The sequence below is a fragment of the Calliphora vicina genome, chromosome 3 (assembly GCF_958450345.1).
Source record: "Calliphora vicina chromosome 3, idCalVici1.1, whole genome shotgun sequence".
In the NCBI taxonomy this organism is placed as follows: Eukaryota; Metazoa; Arthropoda; class Insecta; order Diptera; family Calliphoridae; genus Calliphora; species Calliphora vicina.
The window spans coordinates 119,844,905-119,859,916 of record NC_088782.1 but is presented as its reverse complement, the minus strand read 5'-3'; the positions used below and the strand labels follow the sequence as shown (position 1 = coordinate 119,859,916).

Sequence of the window (15,012 nt, the reverse complement as noted above, 5' to 3'; positions counted from 1 at the left end):
TTAATTTAAAATTACTCATGGAACTTTTCTATTTAGGTGAAACCGTGAAAATTCATTGTGAGTCCTGATTTTTTTTTGGTTCGAAATATATAAGATTAAAGTTATCTGCAAATTAGCAGAAGAAAATTAAAGCTATCGATAAATTTTCTAGTGAATATTAATGCTATCGATATCGTCTCAACAGAAAATGATAACTAACACACACTTGTTTTATTTTAATTTAAAGATATTAAGGTCTTAATGAAATACCCCTTAGTATCTATAAATTTTCTACATAATATTAAAGTTATCGATAGATTTCTAAAAGATATCAATACATTTTCCAGATAAGAAGTTATGATAGATAAAATTAAAATTTTCGATTTATTTTTTATTAGAAAATTAAGAAATCAATAAAGTAATCGTTAAATTTTATGAACAAAATTAAACTTATCGAGATTTGGGAAACATTTTTTCTTTTTATTTCTTTTTACCCTTTTCGTTTGAAAAGTCGCCTTCTTGTATTAATGATAATACTTTTTTTCTAAAAATCTGAAAATTTCTTATAACAAAATATTTTATATTTCAATATTAATATTAATGCAATAATGTGTTCTGGGGTGTGGTAATTAAGCCTAAATTGTAAATACAATTTCATTGTTAAAGTAAAGATAAAGGTTTTTTATAAAGATGTAAAGATGTATCTGTAGAAAATACTAAACAAATTTTATAACAAAATTAAATACTTAAGAAACAATTTGAACTTCAAGCCAAAAAAAAATAGATGGAATACTTTTGAAAGGTAGATAGATATAAATGTAAAATATTTTTTTTTTCTAAATGTTATAATGGCATTAATGTTTTTTATATAAATTTGTATTAGTTGTGCAAAAAATTAAGAAAATTTGTAACAGTAAGATACAAAAAAGAAATACATAAGAAACTTAAACATCCAAACATGATGAAACAGTCTTCCTAACAGCATCTCTAGCATACGGTATGTATGACAAAGAATACCAAGTCATAGCTAATGATTGTACAATAATAAAAATTAAGGTTAAACCGGGTTTATGCAACTAAAGAAAATTAAATGTAAATAAAAAAAAAAAACAAATTAAAAAAATCAACAAAAATATAAAAAAAAACAAAAGAAATCATACCACTATGGCTGCAATTAAAGTCATGATAAGGGAAAATATAACAATGCATGTGGCAATTAAACGCGTATCAGAAAACATTTTTTTCAATTGATTAAAAGGACCCATTAGGAAACAAGTACTTTAAAGGAAGAAATTTTGTTGTTATTTTTTATGTAAAAGAAAATTGTTTAGGTTTTAATATAGTTTACCTGGTCATTGAGATAAGATTACCCAATGTGTAGAAGACAGCAAAGACCACTATGCCACGATGTAAAAATAGAGCTATAGAACCCAATAAGGATAAAACTATGCCCAAAACGAAACATATACAAAAACCTTTAATACGGGTAGACCAACTTAAAGTGGACATATCATTGATCTAGAATATTTAAGAGAAAAAAACAAGATAATGAACAAAAAAAATAAGGTTTATTGAAAACAAAAATATTGGAATGTTAGTTTCAGTGATGCGTGTAGGATGCTTGCGCAGCCATTTCATATGGAACTGTCAAATGCCAAAACTTCTGAAATTTTTGTTGACTTCTTATAATAACCTCCAAAATGTGCCTCACAAAGATGTGTTAAATGTTGTACTTGTTTCTCCTGATAACCTTTTCCTGAAACTACATAATCCACACTAAAAAGCCTGGCCCAAAAATACAGTATTATTGCCGGAATAATTGTAATCCCATTGATGTGACCGATAGCTGTCAGATTCTAAGATGATTAAATTCCCTCTTCAACATGTCATGCTTATGTTTGGGTACTGGTTTACCGCCAATTAATTTAAAGAAGTTTTACTGATGGGAACCATTTTCTTAACTTTACAATAACTTTACCCAGCTTTTTACAAAATTAATGAAACCATGACTCTAAAATGCGATTTAATTGTTTCCCCAATATATCATTCCTATGTTTAGGTAGTGGTTTTCCCCAGCACCATATAAAGGATAAACTTGACTGATAGGAACCATTTCCATGTCGTAAAATAGATATGAAGTTGCCCCATACACATGTTACCACCATGGCTCCCATGGCTGCTATAGTTATTCTAGCGAAAGGTGTCAACACGATCTCTAGCCTCCAAAACTATAATATACATGCCAAATTTGCTGCAATTGTTGGCTTCCAGACAAACCCGTAATGCCAGCCCATATAACAATAAATTTGTCCAGCTTTTTTTGAATATAGCACTCAAATGTTTAGAAATTTGCAAAATGAATCAAACACTGGAGATCCTAATGTTAGGATTATTGTCAAAGCGCGGTTCCATATCCTTGAAGGTATTTTCATAATAAATACTACTCAAAGTGAGCCTTTGAACAAATATTGTGTAGCAGCATCCAAAACTCTTATAAGAACACACACACATCCACTTATAAGAACAAATACCAGCTTCCACTAACAAAACAAAAGTTTTTCTTCTTAGAACTGACTCATTTTCAAACTTCTCTAACCACTACAACTTCAGCCTCTGGGGGGAAGCCCTACAGTTGTTAACAATTTGTTCAACATACTCATTTAAATATTACCAAATACTCCCCCAAAAATTGTTACTTGTTACTAACGCCAGTGGGAGTCTCATTAGAAATTGTTTTTTGCTTTTATTTACCTGAGTTATTATGCTGCTTTCTTCTTCGGGTGTGCGATCATCACCGCTTAATACACGGCGCAGTTTATCCATGTTAATTACTTTTTAATTTACACAAAATTTAAAGCAGCTTTATTAACACTTTTTAAGGTGACAATATTTAGCAATTATGAATATTTTAAATAAATAAATTTAAAAAAAGAGAAAAAAAAAAGAAAATACAAAAACTTGTAAAAAGAATCAACAGAAATGTCAAAGTTTGACAGGCAAACTGTTGCTGTTTTTGTGGACAACCAGTGTTGGTAAGTGTTCAAAAAGGAGTTTTCACAGTAACATAGTGCTACCAGATCGATATTTTAAAACAAAAAAAGCGGTTTTAAAGGGATACTCCTTAAATGATTTTCACGATGTCATGATTAGAAATTCATCTGGCCAGTGGCAACACCGCGGCTGACATCAGCGGCTGACTTCAGCCAAACCATTTTTTTATATGAAGTTTTTACGATTTAGATTTGGGGAGTCTATCAGCCAAAAAATCCCATAAGAAATACACAGGCATCAGCATGTGAGCGGCTGATGTCAGCCGGAGCATCCGGAGTATAAAGTTGCCAGATTACAACATTTTATTATATAGTTTTTTAACGTTATTAACTCCATTTTAAAAAAAAAGTTCGAAAAAAACATAATTTTGATTTAAAAAATCTTGAATGAAAAGCATAAAAAAATGCCTCCAAAAAGAAAAGGCGGGACCTCTAAAGTATAAACGAATTTACTATTAACTGAAGCAGCTAATATTTAAATAAGTTTTTTTTTCCTAGGCTCCAGCTTCCAAAAAAGCCAAGACAACCAAGGAGACAACAAAATTAAACGATAATCAACCGGTGTTATACATCGAATGCTGTCGATCCTGATCGGTGTTCAAAAAGCGGGCAGAAGCATTGCACCGCGAGATAACTAGTTTATTGATGCCACTCAAATCTGATTTAGAATTACAGCTTGCCATAAACGCCGATGGATCGCCGCGTCGTGGCTAATTTGAAGTTTCAATAGCTAATGTACCATCCAGTGCTGTTAAGGAAGTGTTGATATGGACTGGCTTGAAGAATACATCAAGAGCAGCTAAATTTCCGTCACCGGAAAACATTGCCCAAGATATTAGAGGTTTTTTGAAATTAGAGGTTGAAAAATTCCAGAGGCTAAGTTAAATCTAAAAAAATGGGTAATTTGTTTCGAAAGAGAACACTTTCAAATCGGAATGTATGTAAACTAATTTAAATCACTATTGTCATTATTTTATCTAGGCTGCTGGTGAATTTCATTTTCATTTAGTGAAAGTGAAAATTTACAAATTCATACAAAATTCAGGGTTTTCTGTTAATAATTTCTTTCGCATCGAATTACTTAACAAATATTGTCACAAATCAAGATCACTTGCACAGATTAAATTAAAAAATCTGTTCCTTATAGCTGGACTTCAAACATATTTCGCTAATAAAACTTTTTTCTATAACTCTAAAATCTGATAATTAGAAATAAAATTCTTGTCGATTTTTTTTATTATAATTTAAAAATATGTATGTTTATATTATATGCTGCTACTTCACATTTAGATTTCTTTTTTAAATATACATATATTAAAACATTAATTATTACCAGTTTATTAAAATTCAGCGAAACCTGGTTTCGTTATAAATTCTATATACAGTCATGGAAAAATAGCAGAATACGTAAGATAATGAGAAAAAAAAAAATTAACATAAATTTAAGGTATACAAATATGTAAAAAAAAAACTAAAAACTATTATAACAAAGTCAACAAATCAAAGATTGCAAAACTTATTTCTGGAAGAAGACTAAAGAAAAATATATATAGAAAATCTCACTCATTGGAATCGGCAGGATTGGATTTTTCATCGGAAGTCTTAGAAGATGAGTCAGAAGAATGAGCAATATCCACTAAATCGACAGTATCACCCACAGAGGCAGTGTTGGCAGCTTCCACCACAGAATAGCCAATATCCGTTGGTGTGCCCTCCGGATAACCCAAATAATAGTCAGCTATGCGGCCAGCTTCGCGTAGGCCACTTAAAAATGCACCATGCACGGTGGCCGGATAATTGCGTATCGTATGTTCACCGGCAAAGAACAGGCGAGGTAGTTCATCTAGTTCTTGATTGGGATTCGGATTAGTAGGATTTGGTGGTATAACGGGAGCGGCCAATAGATCATAATCACTGCCCGATGAGCCTACCGAAACGAAACTGTAAGAACCTCTGGCCCAGGGATCAGCACGCCAGCGTGTTACCACAGTTTCTTTGGGCTGGGGCACCGAACCATTGCCGAAAATGCCTTTCAAAACCGCAATACATCTGCCCACTATAACATCATCGGAAACGTTTTCCATTATAGCGGCCGACTGTCCCGCCACCAAAGCCAACAGCACCGGTGAGGAAGATATACTCCAAAATAGAAACAATTCACCACGACTGGCCGTAGTACTGCCCACATGTCCAAACAGATTTGTATTCGGATCCCAAAATATACGATCAAAACATAAAACCACTTTATTTAAATTGCCAAAACCCAAACGCTGTATGGCCTGTTGTTTCCAATCCGGCAAGGGCGGTTCAAACGTCACCGTGTTCGACTGCTGAGATTGCACTTTAGCGGTGGCTATTTTCAATACACCCAGTGTTAGGGTACACAATACCAAATCAGCTTTATAGGTTACTGAGGAGTTATTGGTTTTCAAGTTCTCGGCCACAATTTCCACTCCGGTAGGAAAATATTTGATTGTCTTAACACCAGTATTGACACGTAAATCGAGACCTTCGGTCAGAGCTATGGGTACACAGGAATAACCATTACGCACGGTGGTGTGATTGCCAATGAATTCGAAGTCATCATCTTGATCCCAATGTTTGAGCGACAAGTTGCTTAAGGGTGTGGCATTGGCAAATTCAAGATTGGCAAAATGCCAATCTAATATTTGACGATCTTTTGATGATAAATAAACATCACTGCAATTGAAAGTAATTATTAAACAAGTAATTTTGTAAAAAAATATATCTGCTCTCACCTTGGCGGGTTTGATTCCAAATCCTTAAGTTTATTTTGCAAAATTTCATCTTCTTTCTTTAGTTCTTCATACAATTTACCTGCCTTGGTCCATTCATAGTAAGTAGATCGAGTCTCAAATTCATGCTCTACCGCTGCGTTGTCTGACTCACCGCTGCGTGGAGGACGCGTGCGCAGCAATTTAGCATGCAACTGTTTCAAATGCTTAATTTGTGCCAAAACTTCGGACAATTTTCTTTGACTTTCCAAAATAGCCTTTTGTGCCTCACACAGATGTGTTAAATATTGTACTTGTTTCTCCTTGACCGCTTTTTCCTGTAACTTTATAATCCACTCTAAAGCCTGACCCAAAGAGACAGGATTATTGCCAGCATAATTGAAGTCTAATTGATGTGACAAATAACTGGCCGATTCTAAAAGACGATTAAATTCCCGCTCCACCATGTCATCCTTATGTTTGGGTACTGGTTTGCCCCCAGCACCATATAAAGGACAAGCTTGTCTGATAGGAACCATTTCCATGCCAACTTGTTTGCTTAAGATGGTCATGGGATTGCCCCAAACGCCCGTTACCACCATGGCACCCAAATCAGCTATATAGTTGTTCTTGCGAAAGGTAGCTATGCGTCCGCCCACACGATCTCTAGCCTCTAGAACTATAACATCCATGCCAAATTGCTGCAGTTGTTGGGCGGCTGCCAAACCTGAAATGCCCGCTCCTATAACAATAACTTTGCCCAGCTTTTTGGTGGGTATAGCACGCAAACGCTTGAAAATACCAAAATTAATGAAACCATGGCGTTCCAGAAAGGAATGTATGCGTTTTACTAAATTAGGATCACTGTCAAAGGGCGGTTCCATATCCTTAATGGCATTTTCCAATATCAGCTGTTGTTTGGGATTTTCAATCCACATTTGCAATAGACGATTGCGTATATTAAGGAACACTCTTTGGGCCACTAGCCCTGTCTTGGTGATATCTGGAAAACAGGCCGCCTCATTAGAAGTCATTTTATCAAACGGCAAACGCGACTGAAAGGCGGCACCTTCCAGTCCGGTCAAAATCTCTTTATAAGCTTCAGCAGCTGCTGCGGCTGCTTCTCGGGGATCTGATATATCTTTGGCAAATGGACTTTTTAAAGAGTCGGATTTTTTATTCTTTGTTTCAGATTTAGTACTCGAACCCATCAAGGAATTACCCAAATTACCTGAGGGAGTAGAGGGTTTTTCGTCGTTAGTGCTATTGGTAGTCGTTTTATTAGTATAATCAACACGAGGCTTAATGCGTCTACTAGTGCGTCTTTCTTCGGCTGTTCTCTGGGCATCATTGGAATCCTCATCACCGGTTCCTTTTTTTATAGCACTATTATTTAAACTACCTCCTCCGCCGGCCGGTTTGCGTTTTGGTGATGGTTCTGTATCGGAATCATCGCTAATAAGTGTCACGCATTCGATGGGCTCTATATTACTGGTAATTAATTTTCCCTTGGATATTATGGGTTCAGCAGCAGTAGTAGCGGCAGCGGTGGTTAGAGGTGAAGTTTCATTCAGACATTGGTTCATTTCATTCGATAGAAAAGTATCACCCGTATCGGTATTGCTGTTCGACATATTGTATGCCTTACTTTGTGTTTATAATTATACGTATAAATAGGTTTTTTTCTGTTGCAGTTTAATTAAAAAAATAAAATTTTCACAAGATTTTTTCGCGTTTTTCTATTCATAGGCTTTGTTTATTTGCAGCTTCTTGTTATTAACAAACATTCACAGGGGAGTGATAACACATACACAGTGTAGGGAAATGAGATGCCAGACTTAAATGTAATGGGGGAAAAAATATTTAAATAAAAGAACGTTATAAAATACATTTAAATAAAACATTCAATAATTAATTAAAATTTAATAATTTTAAGTTAAAAATTTTTTAATAAGAATTTAGTATTTCAGAAAAAAACAAAAATTATACAAAATTCAAATAATTTATTTGAAATTATTCAAATTTCTAATACATATAGAGCGGAAACTAGAAAAAAAACTTTTCAACATAGTTTTTTCTACTTATACATTCTCACCATTTATTACATCAGATTACAGTTGATTATATGTTTTTATGTAAAATAAAGCAAAAGTACTTACTTATTTAATATTCATAGCATTTTATTTGTGTTATCTGTGTTTCTGAAATTGAATAAATTTATCTGCAATAGATACAACTACGAGATTTCATAGGGTGTACTGTTTGTTGTGTTATTAGTTCAAAGTGAGTGGCAGGATGTTGCTATGTGTTGACGTTTTCTGTGGCAGAGATTCAAATATGTGAATTGTAATAGAATGACGTTTATGAAATGGTTCATTTAATATAAGAATAATATTTTCTTTAATATATTAAGCAAATATGGTTGAATGTTGATTTATTTCTTAATAAAACAATTATTCTGTTTAGCAATTATTATATTACCCCCGTAATCTGTTATAAGTGAAAAATTCTAACAGAACTGAAAATTTTACAACTTTTGTGGGGAAGTGGTTATTAAACATTTTTGTTATAATTTTGTCATTGTCATAACATTCAGAATATCTGAGCATTTTTTAAACTTTAACTTCAAGTATTTTTTACGGTTTATGACCCCCAGGATATGGACACGATATAGATCAGTAAGTACCTTATCCCAAACAAAGTAATTATACAAATAATGTTTGACTAATGCCACCATTATCATTGTGACAAATGCTTACTATTATATTCCCCTTTTAATACTAACAATTAAAACAAACAGCAAAACTTTTATTATTAATTGATAAGTGTCTCAATTTTTCGCCAATAAACTATAAAAGTCAATGAACTCTAGATAGTTTTTCGTGCATAAAACATACAAAAATAAACTGAAGTCAGACCCAAGTTAATAGCTATAAATCTAATCATTTTTTGTTTGTTATCTAACTGTGTCAAACTATTTCTTTAATGGTAGTTATATGAAAATTTACCAATTAATAAATAATTCTACGTAATTTACAAAAACAAATATTAAGACTGTGAGTAGTTCGGAGCAATATAATCAAATTTGAGAAATAACGAATGTTAGATGATTAATTTTGGGATCATAATATATTGATCGTCCCTAACCAAAATCGAATTTTAAAGAATATTCTTTGTATTTTTTTTTATTTAAACATTCAAAGTTATTTAAGCTGAAATTCATTTCGAATTTAAGCGCTGTCTTAATGACAAATTGACATATTTTATACGTCTTGCTTTAAAAAATCATTGCAATATATTGAAATTAAAGTATTTAATTTCAACATTTCTATTTAAATAAAAAAAATATCTCGTTTTAAAACTCACTAACATTCAAATCTAAACAAAAATTTCGAAATAACAAAAACAAGAGTTGTATATAAATTTACATACAGCAAAAAGTTCATTGACTTACCTCCAAAATAGTTAAAGCTGGATTGAGAAAAAACAAAAACAAACAATTTTGACCCACTTTTGTAAGCACACCAAACATTTTTTTTATATACATATATGACCAACTAACCAAAAGACCTACTGAAAGTAGTTGTCAGAAATTAAAGAAGCAACGAAATGAAGAAAGAGAAGTTCAATGAATTTTTGATAAAGCAAGGTTTATTTTATGTAATAGCTTAAGAGGCTCAAAAAAGTATAAAACTTAAAAAAATTATCATAAAAAATTTAACGAAAAAAAAGTGAAAGTGTCATTTCAGAAATGAATGCGTGATGAATTCGTTTTGTATGTAAAATATGTATATAAAAGTTTTATACAATTTTTTGGGGGAATAAAGTTTAATGAACTTTATGGTTTAAATAATTTGTAAAAAAATTGTTGTGAATTATATATTTACTTATGGCGTTTTCTTTTCTGGGAGAAAATAATAACTGTGCCTCGAATTTGAGCATAAAATGTATCAAATAAAAGCTTATTTCAACTTCTATCACAACTAATAAGATTAAATAAGTTAAATAATACAATTTGGAAATTATACAAGTATTTTCAATAATGTTTATATACTAATTACCTTTAATTTGGTACCAAATTTATCGGCAAAGTTATAGTACCAAAAAATACCATTTTGTTTACCGAAAAGAAAACGTCATTGGTGTTTTTTAGGATGTACTGTTTGTTGTGTCATTAGTTCAAAGTGAGTGGCAGGATGTGGCTTTGTTTTGACGTTTTCTATGGAAGAGATGTGATTTGTAATAGAAATGTGAATTGTAATAGAAAAACTGTTATTAAATGATTAATTTAAATGTTATCCTTAATATTTTAAACAAAAAATTTTAAAAATTGCTTTATTTCTAATCAAATTTTTAATTTATCAGAAACTTAAAAACAATTATTGTTAATGTTGACTTTTTTTAAAAAAATAAACCACAAATGTGGAAATTGTTCTAAAAAAAAAAATATAAATCATAAATTTATTTTTTTTACAAATAAATTTGTAAAAGAACAATTTTTCACCCAGTAATAAAATGAAGAGCAAAAATTTAAAATTTCATGACATTTTTTCAGAAGCGAAATGGAAAGGGCAACATTTTTGCCTCAAAAAAAGGAACCTTTTTCACTCTGTGATGAAATTGTTTGACTTTTTGGCAGACATTTTTTTCAAAAACGTAAGGGCAACAATTTTGCTTCGAAAAAAGAAAACTTTTAAAAAGTACATAAAAAAGGGCAAAATGGCAGAAAAGAGTGCAACATTTTTGACTGAAAAAAAATATATATTTTCTCATTATGATAAAATTATAGCAAAAATATGAATTGAATGTCTTTATTGGGTGATAATTTTAAAAGTTTAGCTTTTCTTCAGAAATTTACTCAGAAAAGGTTAGAGAAAAGGCCAACTTACTTACTGCCAACTTACTTACATTTCATTATTTATACGTTTCTCATTAGTTTAACTTCAAGTATTTAACATATTTTATAAATTTTCCAATGAAATGTCATTGTCACGGTCATTATGCAATACCTACACACAAGTTTCCAATTTCTAGAATCTATAAACAATAATTTGATAAAAAAAACAAAACTAACGCATACTCATAGAATAGCATTAGAAAAAGTCATTAGCCCCATTCAAGGACAAACAATTTGCAAGCTTTTATGCAATCTCAATATGATAAGTAAGTGCGTTAAAAGCAATGTATTCTTTTGGCGCCAATTCTACAATAAACTCTATTCCAAACTCTATACAAATGCAATTGAGAGTACAACAAAAGCTTAACACAAAGAGAGTATAAAGATCAGACATATAAAAAAAGCTTATCAACTACACGTGGTCGGCGGGGCAAAAATAACACAACTCATTATGGTCAATGCACTAACTCAAGGACAAATTTCTAAACATAGCAAGTCTGTCACACAAAATGCGTTCGTCGTTACCTATAGATAAATGTTTAATATACAAACAAAAATAACAAGAATAATAAACACCTAACAAAATCATTTAATTATGAAGCGTATTGAATTTGAAAGCTGTTAGTTTTCAGCTAAAACTTTGAGTCATTTTTATCAGAGATAACAGACTGCATTAAGCTCTTTCCTAAGAGCGAAACAAAACGATCAGTTTGTTTATGCCCAACTATTAGAACGAAATTTTGTTTACGTCATCTTAGGAGAGGGAAATAATTGCCCTCTCCCTTCTTATACAGATGGGGGTGTTTTTTTTATACCTATAAATTAGTTAGAAAGGTAAATGCACTTTTCTATTGTGAGCAACCAAAATAATTGTCTCTTTTTCGCAAAAAAAAATATGAAGAAAAACTGATCATAGCGGGGGCTTTTTATAAAAACAAGTTCATTGCACTGCGAAACAACATCCCCATAGCAATAACAATAATAAAATATAAATAAATAAAAATGTTTTGTTTTAATTGGCAATAATGTCATGTTTGCATTAGATATCTAATTCTAATACTTGCATTATTATTCACATTGCATGATTTATGGCAGTGTTAGAAAAAACGTTTTTGTGATTGCACTGTTTGACGCCGCCGACATAGTATGTCCACAAAACCACTTGAATGTTAAGTTCAATAACTTTATTCCTATGCCAAGGTGAAAAATGCATCATAGAATAGAATATACAGTGACAAATTGCTAATAATAAATGATATATTTTTAAAAGTTTCTATTTGTTTATGATTTGGATGGATTCAACAGTTCACAGCAGACTTGCAGTTACATATTTCCTCATAATTAGATGCTCAAGATTTGGTTGGCGTTAAGGATCAATTCAAAATTTCATATCAACCTTACAGAGATTAATTTGCTCACATTTAGATGCCTTGCAAATGAAATTCGAAATAATTTTTTTTTTTAAATTCTGATGTTGCCATGAAAAATCTGGAAATTCTATTTATATTATTAAATAATGTCCTACATTCCTTTTTACTGTGTGATTTCTATATTTATTTTCTTAAATTTAAAACATTTTGTGAAAAAAAAAAAAACTGTTGTAAACAAACTTAACATAACCTCAATAAATTGTAATAGATTGACAAGCAAACTGTGCTATTAGTTTAAAGTGAATGACAGGATAATTGTAAACAAAAACAAACGTCTCACAGAATTAAGATTTTAGAGAATTAAGCACAAATTTAATTAATTAATTCGAAGCTGTACCTTTTCTGTATTTATCACCATCATCTACGTCAAGGATGATCTATGTGTAAAGCATACACTACCCGTTTCCAAAAAAACTGATTGCTGCGTTATTCATGGTGGAATCTCGGCCATTAAAATGTCCTTACACTAACAGATAAATGGTTGGATAAATGTTGAGATTATCCGTATATATAATGCCAGGGTAAGTGGTGGCTTTTATACTCTCCGTGTTTGGAAAGGGTTAAACTGCAGACTGTGATAACGGTGATTAACAGGACGAAACAGTGACTTGAGATGTCTAAAATCGAAAGAAATCGAAAGAAATTCATCACACTGCTTCAAATCGATCGTTTTAAAACCGATGTAATGTAAATACATACCTGAATATTGCGGAAGAACTAGCTAGAACCGGTCCGTGTCTCCATGACATAGATATCAATATCCGCAGTCATGTTTCTCTATTTATATTTAAATTAATCAGAAACTCGACTTTGATACATTTACGGCCGACAAGGATTGTCAGATTCCACAGGATTGGGATCTAATTTATAAATGAAAAAAAAAAATCCAATTTAAAATTGAGAAAATTGTTTTATTCCTTCGCTTAAAATAAGTGTTGGTATCGAAATCGATTTTTTATACGTAGATTGTTTAATAAATCTGAATAGTCTTGATGAAATTTAAAAAAAAATCATTCAAATTACACAACGATACAAAAAATAATGAAGTTGAAATACCTGGGTCAAGGACTTTTTGAATGAATATCAGGTTTTTAGATAAAAAATCATTTTATTTTTCATCATTAGTCTCCTTTGAGCTCTATACAGTTTGTCCAACGTGTATCCCTTCAAATATATAGATTTGTTGAGGTCATTAAAATAGGTGTTGGTTTGTGAGATGATTTCATCGTTGGAGTGAAATCTCTTTCCGCCTTGCTATTTCATCAGGTTAGGAAACAATAAGTAGTCACTGGGGGCACAATCCGGAGAATAGGGCGGATAAGGGAGCAATTCATAGCCTAATTCATGGATTTTTGCTATGGAAACTGAAAATGAGTGCACCCGATTGTGATCAAACGCAACACCCATCTTGCGGAAAGATGGTTGCTGCCACTAAGCCATATGAAATGTCTATGGCTTCCACAATCTCCGATCGGCCAACGCCATCGTGAATTTTTTCAATTGATTCGGGTGTAGAGACCACAATTGGGTGTCCAGAATGTTCGTCATCTTCCATGCTTTTAAGGCCACAACGAAATTCAGTGAACCACTTTTTTACCATTGAAATCGATGGTGAAGAGTTCCCATTTTCTTCGTCTAAATATAATGCTTAACGAGCACACGAAATTCTCTTTTTTATTTTCTCCTCAAGTTACGCGGTAGTCTGCTATCAATGGCTGGCAAACATAAACTAAATGACGCAGTTTCTTCAAATTTTGACAGGAATCAACTGACAGATGCCGCCCTTGTATTTTTCTGAGGAGGACCTTGTATGGGGACTAGTGGTATTTATCAAGCTTAGCCTTGATTTGAGTGATGTTTTTTTCCGCTAAATAGCACAAGAAATTAACTTTTTTCCATTTTCTCCTCAAGTTACGCGGTAGTCTGCTATCAATGTCTGTCAAACATAAACTAAATGACGCAGCTTCTTCAAATTTTGACAGGTGCCGCTCAAATCAAGACAGATGCCGCCCTTGTACTTTTCTGAGGAGGACCTTGTATGGGGACTAGTGAAAAATGTTGCCCGATTTTCGCCATACGTTACAGTATAATTTCAGAGTACTTAGAACTAATTTGTTGCACAATTTACCCGTTTTGCAGTATAATCAACATATTTATGACTGTTCAAACAGCATTCCGAAGAGACATGGCGAAATCACCGACCGATGTTGCCCATTTTCTATACCAAGCAAACCTTATCAACTGGGAGAATTTGTGGAACCAGCTATCTCCATTCGTTTGGGTCCTATCTTGTTTTCAACAGACAGACAGGTGAATGGACGGTCATAGCTAGTTCGTCTTAGAATCTTATGTGGACCCAGGATATACTTTTTGGTTCTACCACCAATATTTCAATATGTTACTAACGGAATGAAATAATCATTTACCTCCACCACCATCTTTTTAGATGGTGGGTATACAAAATATAACTATTACATTTGACAATCAAATTGTTCATATCCGATAGTTCATCTCAGAATAGTTTTTATGGTAAATCTTGAAATGAAAAACTACTACTACTTACCTACTCTATAAAATAGTTACTCTCAACAACAAAAAAAAAATAATAAAAATGTTGAGTATATTGAGTATTCAAGAGATTTTTATAAAATCATGATAAGCTTTTGTTTTTTTGTTGACTTCCACAACAATTCAACAAAAAAAAATAACAACAACTATTAAATTACTATAAATACCTCAACAGAAAAGTGCAAACCCCAACAGTTTGCTAGAAAGCATCGACCCGTAAACAACCTAAAATTACTACCTACGTAGTACAAAAAAGAAATCAATAATTTCGGCGGCTAAATTACACTCAACACTAAAAACAAAATATTCCAACTGTGATAACAAATTAATTAATTAATTACTACGAGTTAACC

The 15,012-nt window shown here is 32.0% G+C and overlaps 2 protein-coding genes across 2 annotated transcripts; both read right to left on the bottom strand.

The window, feature by feature from the left end:
- Positions 1-538: 538 nt before the first annotated feature.
- Positions 539-2,936, bottom strand: LOC135954010 (vesicle transport protein SFT2A). The gene is made up of 4 exons (XM_065504056.1): positions 2,731-2,936; positions 1,328-1,497; positions 1,140-1,257; positions 539-1,055 (listed from the first exon to the last, which is right to left on the bottom strand). The coding sequence occupies exons 1-4, from the start codon at positions 2,800-2,802 to the stop codon at positions 924-926; spliced, it is 492 nt and encodes a 163-aa protein (XP_065360128.1). The 5' UTR covers positions 2,803-2,936; the 3' UTR covers positions 539-923.
- A 1,358-nt stretch (positions 2,937-4,294) lies between these two features.
- Su(var)3-3 (lysine-specific histone demethylase Su(var)3-3) lies at positions 4,295-7,534 on the bottom strand. The gene is made up of 2 exons (XM_065504296.1): positions 5,789-7,534; positions 4,295-5,729 (listed from the first exon to the last, which is right to left on the bottom strand). Exons 1-2 carry the CDS (start codon positions 7,396-7,398, stop codon positions 4,589-4,591), a joined length of 2,751 nt encoding a protein of 916 aa, XP_065360368.1. The 5' UTR covers positions 7,399-7,534; the 3' UTR covers positions 4,295-4,588.
- Between the last annotated feature and the right edge of the window lie 7,478 nt (positions 7,535-15,012).

Coding starts and splice junctions, on each gene's coding strand:
- LOC135954010 (XM_065504056.1), bottom strand. CDS start 2,802: ATGGATAAACTGCGCCGTGTATTAAGCGGTGATGATCGCACACCCGAA. Junction 1,498..2,730: donor AAAGCAGCATAATAACTCAG/GTAAATAAAAGC, acceptor TAAATATTCTAG/ATCAATGATATGTCCACTTT. Junction 1,056..1,139: donor CTTTAATTGCAGCCATAGTG/GTATGATTTCTT, acceptor AATTTTCTTTAG/TTGCATAAACCCGGTTTAAC.